This window comes from Spermophilus citellus (assembly GCF_964194105.1).
Source record: "Spermophilus citellus genome assembly, chromosome: 17".
Classification (NCBI taxonomy): Eukaryota; Metazoa; Chordata; class Mammalia; order Rodentia; family Sciuridae; genus Spermophilus; species Spermophilus citellus.
Window position 1 is genome coordinate 41,179,516 of NC_138199.1, and position 18,276 is coordinate 41,197,791.

Genomic DNA, 18,276 nt, shown 5'->3' on the forward strand with positions numbered 1-18,276 from the left:
AGGACAGCCTCAGCAGCTTAGCAAGACCCTATCTCAAAATAAAAATTAAAGAGGACTGGGGTATAGCACCCCTGGGTCCAATCCCCAATACACTCCTCTTAAGAAGTCTTAGCAGACTCCTAATATAGAAAGGTAGAAAGTAAACAGGCTCAAGAAATAGGTTTTCAGACATTCTTAAAATGATAACTGAAACTTTTCAGTACTAGTTTTCAAAAAAATGCCCTACCCTTCTATCCTAAGGACGATGACTAGTTTCTAAACCTATTTTGTCTTCTGGTTTAAATTCCATCAATTCTTATCTGAATATCAGTGCTTTCTATCCTTATTATATTGAGGTAGGATTACTCCTCAATTCAGAAATTTTAGGCAGAATTGTACCTCTCTCATTGCATATGTTTCCTCCCCAATTAAGAGACTGTAGATGATCATATTTTAAGCAATCTCTATCTTAATTCTTTAAAAAAATCAGGGAAAAAGACATATGTTCTAACAAAGTTAAAGGTAATTTATGGTTTGCCAAGAATCTACACAATCTTCTTGATTGGCTACAGAAAGGACAGCGAATAGTGCCACCCTTCCTTTGCAGAATTACCCAAAACTTTTATTCCACTCTTCTCAGAGCTAAGAGGCGGACAAGTAACTTTGCTTACACTGGAATTCAAAGAGGGAGTTCAGGACATGAAGTTATTAAGACTTTAGAACTGCTGCTCTGGCAAAGGAAATGGCAGGCAAACTGATTCTCCAGGGATCCAGCAGTGAAGGCATAGTAAAAACAGAAGTGTTAAAGTTCTGTGGCACGATTTTTGGTTGGAACCTTGACTGCTGTCCATTCTCCCTTATTTCTCCTCATTCTTCAAACTTGGTTGTACAGGCATCCTTGCTACCATCAAGTATCCAATATCATTTTACTAAATTTTCAGTGCTGTCAATCAGACCTGTTCCTGCTTTCTATAACTTAAGAATTCAAACAAAGTACTTCCATTTGTCCAGGTGATTCTAATACATAGCCCAGGTTGATAATCTCTAACTTAAGGCAATGTTACTCAAAATATGGTCCACATTCCATCTATAAAGTCATGTAGGGTATTTTAAAAGGCTGATCATGGGTACAACTTAAGGAATCAACTCTGGTTTAAAAAACATGAATATTTTAGCAACCCTAATGAGTCTATGCAGAGTAAAGTCAACAAACACTAATGTAAGGCCTTTCATATAAAAGAAACCAAAATAAAGCATGAGAACAGCTGACAGAAAAAAACTGTGAAGAATATTATTTTAGAAAAATATCACTAGACAAAGTATTTGAATACATTAAGTCACCACAAATCTGAACATTAATAACAGATTAACAAGAAAGGGAGATGATTATTTTGAATTTAGAGGACTAATCAATTAGTAACTTAGGTGGCTGAGGCAGGAGGATCTCGAGTTCAAAGCCAGCCCCAGCAATTTAGCAAGGCACAAAGCAACTTAGCAAGACCCTGTCTCTAAATAAAATATATATATGCATGTCTGTCTGTATGATATATATATATATATATATATATATAGATATATATATATATATATATAGATATATATATGAGCTGGGGATGTAGTTCAGTGGTTATGCACCCTTGGGTTCAACCCCCACCCTCCACGCCCCCCAAAAAACAACAAATCTTACCTTCCCTCCAGCTTGACCTCGTACTGCAAAACAAAATAAAGTTGACTCTTCTGCATTTCCTTCCATTTTAAACTGTGCAAAGCTAGCTGCATGTCCTTCAATGGGCTGAGATACTTTCCTATCTACAGAATACAGCTGCATAGCTCCCACCACACGATTTTGCTATAAAAGACCAAAGAAAATAAAGTATGGGGACCCAATGAATCAGTAAGTTCCAGATTCATCAGCAAGTGAAATAATTAAATACTTAAATCATCTTCAGCAGAATTTATAATTCATTATTAGTCTTTGAATGTAGATTTAACATATCTTAACTTGAAATTCAGCTCAGAGCCAGGTGGTGGTGGCATGTGTGCCTGTAATCTCAGAGACTCAGAAGGTTAAGGCAGAAGGATCACAAGTTCAAGGCCAGCCTCAATAACTTGGCAAGGCCCTAAGCAACTTAGCAAAACCCTATCTCAAAATGAAAAATAAAAAGGGCTAGGAATGTACCTCAGAAGTTAAGTGTCCCTGGGTTCAATGCCCAGTATGACACAAAACAAAAAGCTCCAGCTCTGAATATTACCTTATTAAAGCTTAACATGTTTAAAATATGACTTATATTTTACCATGATTTATACTCTTAATGCAAAAGATATTTAAAAATTAATTCTGCAGAAGAGTATATATTCACTCTATAGTAAGTTCCAAGCCATGCTAACTGAAGTCAATTTCTATTTAATCTTCAAGAGCTAAAACAATAAGAGCTCTGAAATTCTGTCAGCATAAAGGAGTTAAGCCATCAACCTCTATTTGCAATAAAAAAGAAAAAAAAAGCGAGAAAAAAGTCTTCAGTAAAATTTAACAGGACTAAGTAGAAAAGACCTACTTCAAAATAAATTTCATCTGACAAAATAGTTCTCTATAAATCTTTTGTTTATCAAAAACTAGAAAAATGTTACCTGTGCAGATATGCCAGTTAGAAGTAACCACTTCTGCTTTGCATCTGTGCGATAATTGATAATCTGGCATCCTGCAAGGCTAGAATGGCGATCAAACATTTTCACTGGTTGAGATTCTCCTTCCATACTCCAATGATAAACTGCATTATCCGTAACAAGAGCAACCGTATTCAAAGAAATCCATTTCCAAAAGGTGACATCATCGGTCATGGTATGGGCCTTCATTTTACTTTTCATTTCAATGTTAAATATCTGAAGAGTTTTCCCAGCTAAACACAGAAAAAAAAATATGAATCATTTAAAAAAAATAACATTCAAGATAAATTATACCTAGCTTCACTAGCTCTGTAACTTCCAAAGTGGTTCTATAATAAGACTAATGACCAATTACAGAAGTCATGTTTATAGAACAATGACCTTTAAAGATAATAGCTGAGATTAAGCAAACAATCTACAGCTACTTCTCAAGCAAAAACTATATTACCTCTAATAAAACACAATTTAAACAGAAAGCATGACTTCCACATGATTCTAAATCCCAACTAAAACCAATTCTAAAAAACAGCTTTCATAAAAATGATGGAAAACAAGTTGTAACCTTCATACTTGTAATTAAGTATGTTTTACTGATACTAAGATAGTTGTATGTATAATAGACAAAGCAAATCTAACAAACACAAAGAGAAAAATGTCTACTTTTAAAAATGCAGTTATCTCTCATCCAACTATATTTTAAGGAAACTGATTTTTGAAAAGAGCATCTACTTCAAAATTCTGCCTTGTTACCACATAAGAGAATTGCATGCTACATTTAATTGAAGATACAAAGGGAAGGCAAAGGTGCTGGAGAAAAGGAGAGGGAAACAAAAAGAGGACAAGTTTCAGGTTCTGTTAATATACTGGAGGTAAGAACAAAGTTCAAGCTTCATCCAGTTAAGACAGCAAGCATTTAGTTAAAGGAGGAGGATGAAATTTGCCTTGAGTATTAAAAAGTCCACTGAGTCAGAAGCAAGGGCTTATCATTGTAATCCAAAAATCTATTACAGCCCCAAACTGATTTAATTGAAATTAATGGAGGTCAAAGCCATAGCTATCACTACACTATCCAGATTCATCCTTAGAGACCAAGGAAAACTCCATTCCTGAGCCACAGAGAATCTGGCTTCTAAAGAACAAAAAAACTGTAACACAAGGAGGGAGGTGGATGGTGGGAAAGGGACAAAGCGTAATAGCTTTGTACCACAACTTTTCTTACTACATATGAAAAAAAAACTTCTATAAGACAAAGTATATTATTTCCATCCCACATAAGATGTAAATTACAATCAGACTTGAAAAATTGTGAGAGTTATAGTCCTGTTTATAAAAAGAAACCATGAGGATTAAAACTGGCTTCAGAGAGCAACAGTATTTTGTAATGATTTACTTTCTTTTGCTGCCTTCCCCAGCCCCCACATTATTAGACTTTTGTTTTTACATGATAGGGGTTGAAATATATGTAAGTGGGATGATTTGGGGAAGGGGGCAAAGGATGACAGCTCAACTCCATAATTCGGACAAACAGGCACAAAGCTATAATACATTTCACAATGCTTTAAAAATCTTTTGAATTTATTCTTTTTATGGAACAGGACAATAACTAATACAATCTAATTTAAAATAACTCACCATCTGCACACATAAGAAAGCATTAAGAAATGTGATAAGATAACAGTAACATTAAAAATAGAAAAGAATTGAAAAAAATTTAAACAATGGCCTTGTAAAATAGTTTTGAGAGCTGCTAAGCACTTTAAATTCTTTAAGGAGACTGAAGGGAGTCCAATACCTTAAAGTATAAAATATAGCATTTTGTTTCTATTAAAAAGTGATAACTGTCACAAAACTTCTGGTACCAGGTGAAAGCTGAACCATCTTTCCTTAAGATGAGATCAACTCTTGCCTTAGATACACATGGTTACTTATTAGTTTGAATATGCTCATTTGAACACTCTCACTACCCATTTACCTCAAAACTGTATTACAGGTTGAGCATCCTAATCTGAGAATCTAAAATGCTCCAATATCTGAAATTTTTTGAGCATAATGAAGCTCAGAAAGTTTTGGATTTTGATGCATTTCTGATTTTGGATTTAGGATTAGGAATGCTTAACCAGTAAAGTATATGAACATATTCCAAAATTCAAAAAACTTAAAAAATGTTGGTCCTGAGCATTTCAGATAAGATATACTTAACCTGTGTTACTAAATATACAGTTTAAGTCATAAAGAAAAGTTTGGATAAAAAGTTCAACACCTCTAAGCTAGGCATAATAGCACATGCCTGAAATCCCAGTGACTTGGAAGGTAGAGGAAAAAGCAAGACCAGTTTCAACAACTAAGCAAGGCCCTAAGCCTTGAGACTTTGTCTCAAAATAAAAATAAAAGGTCTGGGAATGTGGCTCAATGGTTGAATTCTTCCTACTATCAAAGAGAAAAACAACAAAGCAAAAGAACTGGCAATAAAACGCCTTTTCAGGAGTCAATTTAATTGTTCTTGACCTAGCTTTCTTTCTTTATTTTTTAAACTGATTTTATTTTTTTAAATATACGACAGAGGAATGTATTACAATTCTTATTACACATATAGAGCACAATTTTTCATATCTTTGTATAAAGTATGTTCATGCCAATGACCTAACTTTCTTTAAAACTTCTATTATAAAGGGTCAGGTACATTCTCATTTTAAAATTCAAAGAAAAAAGATTAATCATAACAGAGGCTCCCAGATAGTCAAAACTACTGAACTCTGTTTAGAATGATAGGTTATACATTTCCTTTTTGTAACAACTAAAATTAGTCTGAATGATCTCAAATTCTGGATTTCTAAATTTTAATATTTACCTATATACACACACTTAACAATCAGTGTAAATTCAAACCATGTTTATAACTTAATTATCTAAATGAAACAAAACTCTGAAATATAAAAATGAAAAAACAATCGGATTATCATAATAAATTTTGAAATGTTTAGCTCCTAATACAGTAAAGGATATTTTACATAGAATATATTACTAATTTATTTCCTCTAAAGAGATGTTTTTAGCAGTTTTATATATCATAAAACTTAAGTATATTTAAGACTTAAAATCATTCCAAATTGATCTATTCTAAAACATTTCATAGAAATATCCCAAGTAAAAACCATGAAAGTGAAGTTCGGTATTAGCCTCAACTTTGTATATCTTTTTATTTAATTCAATACACCTAAAAAAACCCCAATTATTGTACTGCATAAAATATATATAGGAAGAGTTTTAAGAAAAAAATTCACAATCTTTTATACCTTTCAATGCAATTACTTTGCTAGCTGGATTCATGATGGCACTGTCTGCTGAAATCGGTCTTCGAATTGGATTACTTGGGTCATTCATATCAATGATTACCACCTGAGCCTGCTCGCCTACTTTTTCTCTAATGCAGATGAATTTGTCTGACTCCATAGTCAGGGTACTGAAGCCAATATTTGCTGGGTTGATACCAAGGTTCTGGAGCTAGAAAAAAATGAATAAACCACGTTACCAAACTAGTTAGAAAAAATGACATTCACATATTGTTATCATTATAAACCGTCACTTATCCATTAATGTAAGGTGACAACTTCATTAAAGTGAGGTAATTAATAAACAAATAATGGACCTTCACATCTTCCCATAAACATGGCATTCAATTGTTTCATTATAACTTCATAGTTATACACAAAGGTAAAAAAAATAGAGATGATTTTAAAAGAAAGCTCTAAGATTTGTGGCTCAAGGAATTTTAAGTTATCATGTTTCTTTGAACTACTGAACTCTTTTCCCCAGTACCAGGGATTGAAACCACAGGTGCTTAACCACTGAATCACATTCAGTTGCTTAGGGTCTCTCTATATTGCTGAGTCTAGCTTTGAACTTGCAATCCTCCTGCATCAGCCCCCCCAAACTGCTGCAATTACAAGCGTGCCACCATGCCCAGGAGAACCTATCTTCTCTTAATTTCCTGAACATTTAGTACAGTTACTTATTTCACCTGCATTAGGCTTCAGGTATCTGTAAATAAAGTTACAGAGTAGTGAAAGATTTAGAATGTTACAGAGTTCTTGATCTAGAGGAACTTGGATTACCAAGAGTAGACAAGTACACCAAGTTATAATACTGTGCAAAAGTGCCAAAACAAAGATAACAAGGGATGCTCTTTTGAAAAAAGCCCCATAGCTTAAGGTAATGTCTTCAAGGAAGACACAGAAGAAAATTAAAGAGAATTCTCAAAAGAAGAAGCATGTGCTAAGGCACAGAGATACTAGTGTCTAAGGGAGTTACATGTACTTTTACCACAACAAGAGTGTAAACTATGAAAGGACTGTGGCAAATAAAGAGACAAGAGCTAGACTGAAAAACTAAAAGTACCTCAGTAAGAATCCTGAATTTGTTCTGTGGGCAGAGGGAGCTACTTAATGGTTTTAACAAGAAAAAATAAGGGAATTATATTTACTTTATATACTCAAAAGACACTAAATAAAATAGCAGGTCTTTGAAAACCAACTAAGTGTGTAAGAAACTTAAGCTCACTTATTACTGGAAGGTATCTCTACCAGAGTGGGTCATTAATATGCTAGGTGATTAAATGTGGTATGGACAAATTAAGTCCCACTGAAAGAGGGTACCTGAAGCCTTTATTTTTATTATCCATGGCCAGACTTCCTTCCTCCATTGGGTAATAAATTCACATGGCACAAAATACAAAAAGGAAAAAAGAAAAAGCATACATACAAAAAAAAATAAATAAAATCTTTGCACCATCTTTGTCCCTCAGTAATAGTTTCCCTCCCTAGAGATCACCTCTAGCCTGACTGAGCCAAGGTTAACTGTACTTTGTCTAATTATTTTGACAAACTCTTCTGCTATTACTGCTGAAAAATAACCAGGCCAGGATCGATCTGAATAAGATACAGCTTAAGCCTAAGAGGCTATGATTTACTTTCACTTACCTCTTAGACCTCAATGACTATAGGCCTAAGCAGTTATAAAGTATAGTTACTCAATCACTTAATACCAGGGGCAAGGAGTCAAACAACTGTCTAATCATTAATACAAAGATGGTAATAAAGGAGAATATTAACCAGTTTTACAAGCTTAAGTATATACTACAATGCAAGCTAACTATAAGCTGAAATGGATCATTTATAACGAATTGTTACAATAAAACATTATGAATTAATTTTCACTTACTCCTGACTTAAAATTTTATGTTTACTCTTAGCACCAGAACTAATGGAGAATGATAAATATAAATGGTTCCTGAAACATATAAAGAGATAGCCAATGGGCTTTAGGGAGGCCTATCATAAACCAAGCTGTCAGAATAATTTCAGGGTAGGTATTTACCTGAATTTTTCAGAGTAGAGGGTTCTTAGACTCTTGAAGGTTTAATGGAAATAGTTACCTTTCCAATAATCAGAGAAAACATTCCAGTGGCTCAGAGTTCATAGAGCAATATCCCTAAAAGCAACAAGTTACCTTTTCAACTACTCTGAGAACTGTATGTTTTAAAGTCTCTACCAAACTTACACCTGCTACAATTCTGAGTTTCAGCTTCAATACTTAAGTCTATAATGTTCAAAAAGACAAGAGGAAAAGCCGTGTTAATCAAAAACCAAAATTAAATTCAAAGTACAAATGTAAACCACAGATACTATTAATTGTACTCAAAAATGAGTACAACTTCAGAGGCAGACTCAAGGCAAATCTAAGAAACCACTACTAAAAAGCCAGTGAAGAGAAAAAGAAAGTTGAGCATCCTGTTTCCAATTCTCTGCTACATTCCCAGTTAAAACAAACAAAAATACCCCAAAAAACCCCAAATACAGTAGAAAAACATGTGGTAACAGCACTGACCTTCAATCTCAGGTGTTCTCCTTGCAGAAAAAGCAAAGATTTGATTTTATAATAGAGTAGGACTGCCTGTAATTCTGCAATCTATATATTCCTTTCTCATTAAACACATTCTACCAAGAGAATTATGGAAATGTAATTTTTTGTCTTCTCCATTAAGAATGTAATAGTACTATTCAAAACACCCCTATGTGAAATAGACAAATATACTTTATTGTAAAAAAAACCTCAACACTAAACAAGAGCTAAGTGGCAAACTCTAAACAATACTAAATGTTTAAACATATTAAAAAGCATATGTAAGTGATGGCCATCTACACAACTAAACAGGAAACTGCTCCTTCCTAAAAAGCCTTCCACTGTTGTTAGGAAAGGAAATGAGAGGAACTTCAAATTCCTATCAGTTAAAAGGAAGTTACATTTTTCCACCTCTTCAAATACGGTTGGTAAGATCTTTTTCCCTTATTGGTATTAATTTTGAGACAGAATGCACAGAGTATTCACCCATTCTCCCCATATTTCGCTGTGATATATTCAAAACAGAAACATGCCAAAACAAGAGTAATAGGACAAGCCATCATCCTTAATCACAATTCTGGCTAAGGTATACCCTCAGAGTTGGATCATATAAAAAGGTTATACTAAATAACTATGTCTAGTAATATCTGTAGAGATTAAAACTTTTTAAAAAGTGCAACATAATACTTTTAAACAGGTTTGGTATTCCAAACAGCCTATACTAACCATGAAGATCTTTTAGTCTATTATAAAAAGTTGTCACAGAACATGAATTATACCACAGAAACTAATTACAGAACGTGGAACAAACCACGTTTTGAAATTTTGAGGGCAATTTGTATGTCACAAATTTGTAGCTATCTTCCAGAAACCATACAATATCCAAACTACAGTCACTTTTTTTATCCTCTCAATTGGCAAAAATGTTACTATTGTGGAAGCTGGAGATATTCTATTTTGAGATATGCTTGGAAATTTCTACAATAAAGCTTTTTAAACTTCAAAGAACTTTTATTTTGCTGTCCTGAGAATATGGAGTCAACAAACCTGAATTCAAGAAAACAAATTGCTTTTTTAAAGTTACCACATGCATATGGTAAGATATTCAAACTATATGAGTTTAGTACTATGAAAAGCCATCCAACCCCATCTTTCCAGTAATATTTCTCTCTCCATCAAGCAATTAGAGACAAACATATCAGTGGTATCCTCTAATACATAAAAAGTATATATTTCCATCCTCCCCTTTTCAAGAAACATTAATGTTACAATGTACAAAAGGATAATGTTTCTCAACTGCTTCTTTTTATGAAGAAGCACATAAACCTTATTATAACATAATTTGGCTTCCATACTAGATTTTGATCTGCAAGTAGCATTACTTTAGGACTTGACAAAATAAACCTAGCTCCCAAAAGGTTAAGTAAACAGATTTATTGTTAATCAGCTAAGCCAAAACTCTGGAGTACCCTGGAGTCACATGTTACACATCATACAAAAATGTTACCTTTTCCCTCTCCTCTCCTTCCCTCCTCAATTTGGATTAACATGCAAGGAAAGAAAGGGGTTGCAATATACTACATTTCTGATTATTTTAAGAAATAGTATTTCAAATTGCCCATAAAACAGAACTTCTTCTTCATTCAAGTAGACAATATAGTACCAATTTATAACTTTGAATATAAAGTTCAAGTGACATCTAGAATTAATTGCTTTTGTAGATTCCTCATAAGAAACAAAATGTTTTGATATGGTCCATTTTGTCAGTAAAATGACCATGGACAAATCAATATATCTATGCATCTGTTTCCTCATCCAAAATATCTGGGTGACAATACCTATTCTCAAAAGTTGTGAGGATTTGTGAAATGCTAAGAACAGTGCCTGACATACTTTTAGGGCTTCAACAGATATTGAACATTAGGACCTACACATATCAGTACTTTTAGGCTAGCTCAAGGTTAGCCTTTTTTTTTTTTTTTTTTTTTTTTTTGCATTTCCATTTCATTATCTGCTTAATTCAGCTGTCTACAAGGTTGGTTAAAATTCTGGGTGGGAACTGCTTTTAATTACTGATAATATAAGATTAGTGGTCTCTAGGAATTTAACTTACTCAACACACTGAAATGCTGTTTTGGAGAGTTGCAGAGAAAATTACACTTTAAGACTTCCAATTCTATTCTTTAATTAAATTGTGAGACCAGAATCTTCATATCTATGCACCATTTTCATGCTAAGTAACCCTATCTTAATTCTTATTTTTAGAACGGCATCATAGAACAGTATTGCTAAAACTTTCTTACAAACTTGAAAATATGTCTCCAAAAACCTACGCTGGAAGAAGCAGCTAATGAAAACAAATAGGATAAGGTCAGTATCATCAAAATTTATCTTTTCGCTCAAGACCAAGAAACAGAAGGCAAAATAGAATACAGGCACAGTATCTCTCTTCTCAATGTACAAAAGAGCTGAGACTTCTGTTCAATACCCCACTGTGGTACATGTCTATAAGCTCAGCAACTCCAGAGGCTGAGGCAGAAGGATCATAAGTTCAAAGTCAGCCTGGGCAACTTAGTGAGATCCTGTCCCAAAATGAAAAATAAAAAAGCCTGAGGTGGTAGAGCGGGGAGACTCATACTATACCATTCCAAAAACCAAACTTTGCTAATGTTTCCCAATTTTCCCATGCCTAACAATTCCAAGTTACCTCAGTCAACTAAACTGTAGGCTTCTGAAAATAACTTTCTTAAAGAATGAAATTCTCCACTCTACTGTTATGTATATCTAAAAACAAATAAAAATTAAAAGGATGAAATTTTCTACCAACACTGATCATTAACATGCCTTTCTAAAATTATAGTCCAGAATCATCTTACACAGAAAGACATCATTCCTTTACAGAATCTATACCCTAAACTAATTTTAAGACAATTATAAATTAAAAGAGACAAAATCTATAAGTCTCCAATAACAGAAAGAAAAAAGTGGTGAGAAGGAAAAGTTGTTCCATAAAGAAGAAAGTCAACTTAAAAGTAGTGAAACACTGATGCAATTTTTTTTTTTTGAGAGAGAGAGAGAGAGGGAGGGAGGGAGGAGGGAGGAGGGAGGAGGGAGGAGGGAGGAGAGAGGAGAGAGAGGAGAGGGAGGGAGGGAGAGAGGAGAGGGAGGGAGGGAGAGAGAAGAGAGGAGAGAGAGAGAGACAGAGAATTTTAATATTTATTTTTTAGTTTTCAGCGGACACAACATCTTTGTTTGTATGTGGTGCTGACGATAGAACCCTGGCCGCAAGCATGCCAGGCGAGAGCTATCGCTTGAGCCACATCCCCAGCCCCTGATGCATTTTTAAGAAGTCATTATCTGGCAATCAGAATTGTTTCAAGAAATAATCATCAATGGAATAAAACTAATGGATGAAATTTTGAGTAACAGATACTTACACAGTCAAGGTATCTCCACTCACCCCCTGCCCCAAGATACTTGTTACAAGGGGAAAAGAAAATTTGTGGTGGAGAAATTTCTCAATGAAAGTGATCAAAGTTTTATAATCACTAGCAATGACTCAAATTGACAGCCTGCGCCTCTCAACACAATGCATTAAAAAGAACACAATATCACTTTGTGGTATCCATCCTAACAACATTATATAACAAGAATCTAATCACAATGTTCTAGTAGACAAGCCCAAATTGAGGGACCTTTCACTGAAGAAGTGATTAATATTTTCCAAAAAAAAAATTTACTGTCACATTTACAGCAAACAGAAAAGGGAAAGTGTCCATTCTTGCTTGAGGAGGAATAAAGTCATGCCTCAATGCTGAATGAAAAGTTAAAGTGATATGGTACACATCAAGTACACACATCAGTGTGGGAGCACAGAACTGCTCTACACTGTAGGGATTTTTGTCCTGTCCATAATCTAGCACTCAAGACTATAGTATGGTGATACATACTAGTTTGCTTTCTTCATGTATTCCTAAAGAATGGGAAAACTCTGATATGCCAGGAATAAGGAAACCCAGGGGTGCTGAGTCAGTATGTATTAGAATACCTTAGTGATCAAACTATGAAAATACTGTTAAAAGACCAAATGGGCCATAAATATAGTGTGGCTTTATATGGTTTTGTCTTATGCTAGCATTTCTTTGCCCAACTTCCTTTTTTTCCTCTTAGGACATGGGGGCAGGGGGGTATTATATATTAACCAGAGATGTTTTTACCACTGAGCTACATTCCCAGGCCTTTTCATTTTTTTGAGACAGGGTCTTGATAAAATTGCCCAGGCTGGCCTCAAACTTGGGATACACCTGCCTCAGTTTCCCTAGAAGCTGGGATTATAGGTGTGTACCACCATGTCTAACTTTTTACCCTTCTTAATGTATACAATTGGATTAAATATCTTTCAATTATCAATTCTCTGACTAAAGACACCTTTCCATTCACAAAAAGGCTCTACCTCAATCAAAAACAACTGTATTTCTACCTATAAATACTACATAATTGAAGGAGTGATAGATTTGCTCTTAGCTTACTAATTTCCTCTAGCAGTTCTTACATCTGACTAAACAAAAATAAATTCATCAGAAACTGGCTTCTCTGCAAGTTTACCATACAAGTTTGCCTCTAATGAATGACTAATATACTTGGAAAAGAGTTCATTTACCAGCTCTACTGACTGAAAATTAAAATACATTCAATTTGTGTTTGTGACAGCATTACTAAGAACTTATATTCCACATTTAGTGCTTGGCTTTATACTTTCCAGAGTCTTCCTTCTAGTTTCATCCAAATAATAAAAATATAAGGAAGTCTTTATAAGCTACTGAATTTCCAAGCTATTCTGCAAGTGTTCTAGGCATGGTTCTGTTTCAGTTATCTTTTCTGTGACTCTTGTATCAAAAGAACTCAATAGGTGTTACCAATACAGTGAATGGTCAACAATTTTATCTCCCAATACAGGAATTTAAAAGTATGTGCTTCAAGATTTGTTTTAAGTTCCTATCCCAAGTATTTAATTCAGCAAAATGTCTTTTTAAAAAATATTTATTATTTTTTAGTTGTAGTTATACACAATACCTTTATTTATTTATTTTTATATGGTGCTGAGGATGGAACCCAGGGCCTCCCATGTGCTGGGTGAGCACTCTACCGCTGAGCTACAACCCCAGCCCCTCAGCAAAACGTCTTTTAAAAACTCCAAAACGGAGTGAGGAATGGTGGCACACATAGGTAATCCCAGTAGCAACTTGGGAGGCTGAGGCATGATTGCAGGTTCAAGACCAACCTCAGCAACTTAGTGAAAATGAAAACCAAAATGGACTGAGGATGTAGCTTGGTGGTAAAATGCCCACATTCAATCCCCAGCACCAAATAAGTAAATAAATAAATCTGCTACCTTTACTGGTATCAATCATAATGTACGTGTGTATGAGGGAGAGGGGCAGTGGTGGTGGTACAGGCCTGTAATCTCAGCAACTCAGGAGGCTGTCAGGGAGATCAGAAGTTTGAAGTCAGCAAGTGCAATTCAGTGAGACCTTGTCTCAAAATAAAAAATAAAAAGGGTTGGGGACATTAGCTAAGTGGTAGAGTACCTCCTGGGTTCAATCCCTAGAACTTTAAAAGAATGAAAGAAAAAAAAGCTGGAGTTACTTTATTAAGCCCTTCCTGGAAACTTAGCAGAGTGTCAAATAAAAACTGCAGTTACTGTATTCTACAGGAAACGAAGAAAAATGCTGAGAATGCAGCATTCCTTCAGTTCTTCCATCAACAGGATACCAGCCATTGTTTTTTGTGGGCACCACAGATTTCACATAAAAAATAAACATGTCTTTAATCTTTGCTGACCTCACACTTAAACATACAGATTTGTTTCTTCTCCTTGTTAGCCCTTGAAGGAATCACTGTCTCTAAAGAGAATTTCTGACTGTCACTCTCTCCAAACTGTAAGCAATCCCTTCAGAAAGAAATCACAGCCAGAGACATGGATTCTAAGACTGTTAGCTTTGATAAACTACCAGGAGACTCAAACATCTAAAAAATTTTTCCTACTCATAACCTACCAATTATTGACTGGAAATTTTTAAAACTTTAAATTTTACATCTTTTTTTTTTTTTTAAACAGAAGAACTAGACAAAATGTTAGATCAATTTTGAACACGATCTAGGGAAATACACGGAAGTTTTTATGCCCCAAATCTCTAGAGATGGGTGTGACTTTCCAAGATTATGCCTTTTTTCGTATAAACACCATTCAGGGGACACAAAACCACCAAATGCTACTACCAGAGTTGCAATCAACTATATATTGGTGGTAGGGAGCAGAATGTAGCAAAAAAGGAAAAAAAGAAAAGAAAAAGAAAAAAGGCTTACTGCAGTGGTTCCAGATTATAATACTTAGTGCTAATTTAACATAAAGACCTTCAAAGGATGATCTGAATCTCCTGGGGCAGACACCAAGGGCTTGGTTTCCTGGTAGGAGTAACTAAAATATCTGTCCAGTTTCCTTATAGTTATAGCTTAAAGGTCCTAAAGAAACGTCATTCTATGACACAACTTCCTTTTTTTTTTTTTTTTGAGAGAGAGAGAGAGAGAATATGAATATCTTTTTTGTAGACTCAACCCAATGCCTTTATTTTTATGTGGTGCTGAGAATCGAACCCGGGTCCCGCCCATGCTAGACGAGAGCTCTATGGCTGAGCCACAAATCCCAGCACAAGATGTACTTTTTTTAATTTTTTTTTTTTTAGTTGTTGATGGACCTTTATTTTATTTATTTGTATGTGGTGCCGAGAATCGAACCTAGTGCCTCACACATGTTAGGCAAGCACTCTACCACTGAGCCACAACCCCAGTTCCCAACTGTACTTTAAGTGACAGCCTAGTGTTACATTAAGTTCATCTCTATCACTGGTGCACACAATCATGCATTTTCTACCTATACTGACAGACTTCCTAGGAAATTAGATAGTGTACTACTGTCTCACTCATTTTTCTAGTTGGGTTACTCATTTAAAGCATTATCATCCTTCCAGCTGCTACTAGTTACAAGATCAGAACCATCTTATTTTACAATTGACTTATTGAAATATGTTATTTCGAACTTAAATGCCACAAATTTCGAGTTCAAATAAATGAAATAATTAACACTGAGCATGAAGAGGTATTGGCTATCTCAAAACCACTTAATATTAACAATTCAGGGAGTCCGAATAAACATTAAAATTATTAGATTATGATTTGTCTTCAATTAACACTGTTAAGCATCTATTATTTGGCAACTTAAAACTGCAACTTTGTCATTACTACTGATAAAAAAAACCTATAGGGGAAAAAATAGGTTTTAGGTTCAAAGGATCCTAGAGTGTTCAAACTGTGGCTCATGTCCTCTAAAAAAATGAGAAAAAACATCTCATTTCAAAATCATGTAGACACTTGCTTCACTCTAAAATTTCGTGTTGTAAAAAGACGACCACCTTGATTTTTTCAGTCAGAGAAAGGGTATGCCCTGGATGTCTGATAGGGAGCAAAATATATCCAAAATTCATGGTACTAAAATTTAATTTAACAATTTAATTCATGGCACTAAAATTTTCCCGAGTCTGTCCCTTTTAATTTTCCTTCCTTCCTATCAATACAGTTTTCTTCCACTGTCTGAAAATTGCTTCCATTCCAATTATTTTGGTTTCTTTAATTCTTAAATTTGTAACATATTCTATCACATCCTCTCTTTCATTTAACTCTGGGATTTACCACTGGATTCAAAATCTAAAAAACGAAGTCTTCAAATCATCTTTCCATGTTGCTCAATGAAGAAACAATTCCGCTCTTAATTACCATCAGGATTTTTTTTTTTTGGTACTTTCTATTATTGCAATCCATTAACTCTACAGTTATTTCTGTTTCTATCATATTGCATTAATACTAAAGGCCACAGAGATATATTATATATGCTTAAAGTGCTATAATATGGATAGTATTAACAGCCACAGATATTTCTATCATATCATATACCCAGCAATTAATTCCTCTCCCTCACACAGATCCAAAATACCCAACAAAAAGGATTCAACCAAGAACTTACACAGAAAGGCCTGGGATGTAGTTAAGTGATAAAGCACTTGCCTAGCATAAACCAGGCCCTGAATTCAGTCTCAACACCAAAAGCAAAAACAAACAAAAATATTGCACAGAAATAATCACAGTAGCACTATTCACAAAAGCTAAAAAGCAGAAACAACTCAAATATCCATCAACTGATGAAAGGAAAGAAAAAAGAAAATGTGATCTATCCATTCAATGGAGTATTATTAAGCTAAAGGAACAATGTATCAAGATGTGCTGTACACTGGATCAACCTCAATTATGCTTAGTGAAGGAAGTTAGAAACAAAAAGTCAAACGTTGTATAATTCCATTTATGTAAAATATTCAGAATTTGTACATCAGTTAAGGATACAGAAGGATGAAAAGACTGCCAAACGGTAAGGTGTTTCCTTTCCAGACTATGAAAATGCTCTGGAACTAGGTAAAGGTGATAGTGGTACATTGTAAATGTACTAAATAATACTAAATTGTTGTTCACTTTAAAGTGGGAGTGAATTTTGCTGAATATAGTGGCACAGGCCTATAATCCTAGCAATTTGGAGGCAGAAGCCAGAGGATCAAGACCTTGTCTCAAAATAAATATTACAAAGGGCTGGGGATGTGACTCATTGATAAAGTACCCTTGGGTTCAAGCCCAATATCAATAAATAAATGTTAACTTTTTTATGAATTTTATCTCAATTAAAAAGACTTTTGGGGTTGTAAGTCAGAGATCGAGTTATTGCTTAGCATGGGGGAGGCCCTGGGTTTGACCGCTAGCATTAAAAAAGAGGGGAAAAGGGGGGCTTTTGGATCCTTTAAACTACAAATGGTTAGGGTAATCACTAAGTCTATTTCATGATAAGCTAATTTATAATTCAAGTAATCAGCTGACTTGGTTTATATAAACAATTAAAATTACAAAATTAATAACCACTTTCTTGTTTCAGAAACCATTTTATTCAAACTCCTTGCTGTGGGATTTGATGACTCCCCCCAAAATTCATATGCTAATAGTATTTGGAGGTCTTCAAAAGGCAACAATAATTAAATGAGTTCATGACGGTAGGGTCCCCATGATGGCATTAGTGGCTTTATAAGAGAGAGACACCACAATTAGCTCAAATTGTTCTATTTTGCCATGTGATGCCCTACCCCATGATATGATGCAACTAGAAGATCCTTACCAGATACAGAGTAAATGACTACATGGTCTTGTAACTTCCCAGCCTCCACAAACAGAAGCCAAATAACTTCTAGTCTTTATTACCCAGTCTCAAATATTTGATTACAGCAAGAGAAAATGAATAAAGACTTTCTACATATGCATTTTTTATATTAGTGTCTTCATTAGTACTAGAATGTCACCTCCATTCCAAAGTGCTTTTTAAAAAACTCATTTTGGTGTAATCATGGGAATTTTATAATAAGCATCAAATTTGCAATTAGGAGAGTGTTTTTCCCACTCATCTTTTGATATAAACTATGATTTCCAGAAATATACCCTAAAAGATGCTTTTCAAGAAATATGTAAGATGTTTGTGACATCCAACAGTTGCAAATGTGAGACCATACGCAGAGAAAAATTATTGGATCTGTTTAGTTCATAAGAATGGATGATTATGGGCTGGGGTTGTGGCTCAGTGGTAGAGTGCTC

At 34.5% G+C, this 18,276-nt stretch overlaps 1 protein-coding gene and 1 long non-coding RNA gene across 3 annotated transcripts in view; one reads left to right on the forward strand and one right to left on the reverse strand.

Moving 5' to 3' along the window:
- The window catches only part of LOC308635743, a 573,614-nt gene that overhangs the window by 100,839 nt on the left and 454,499 nt on the right, over positions 1 to 18,276 (forward strand). The gene's annotated exons all lie outside the window — the stretch shown is intronic.
- Positions 1 to 18,276, reverse strand: part of CLTC (clathrin heavy chain) — a 63,367-nt gene that overhangs the window by 36,098 nt on the left and 8,993 nt on the right. For both annotated transcript variants that reach the window (XM_081272974.1, XM_081272973.1), the window contains exons 2-4: positions 5,937 to 6,144; positions 2,608 to 2,876; positions 1,667 to 1,828 (exon numbers count right to left, since the gene is read on the reverse strand). In XM_081272974.1, the coding sequence (XP_081129100.1) occupies positions 1,667 to 1,828; positions 2,608 to 2,876; positions 5,937 to 6,144 (639 nt within the window). The remainder of the gene's footprint in view (positions 1 to 1,666; positions 1,829 to 2,607; positions 2,877 to 5,936; positions 6,145 to 18,276) is intronic.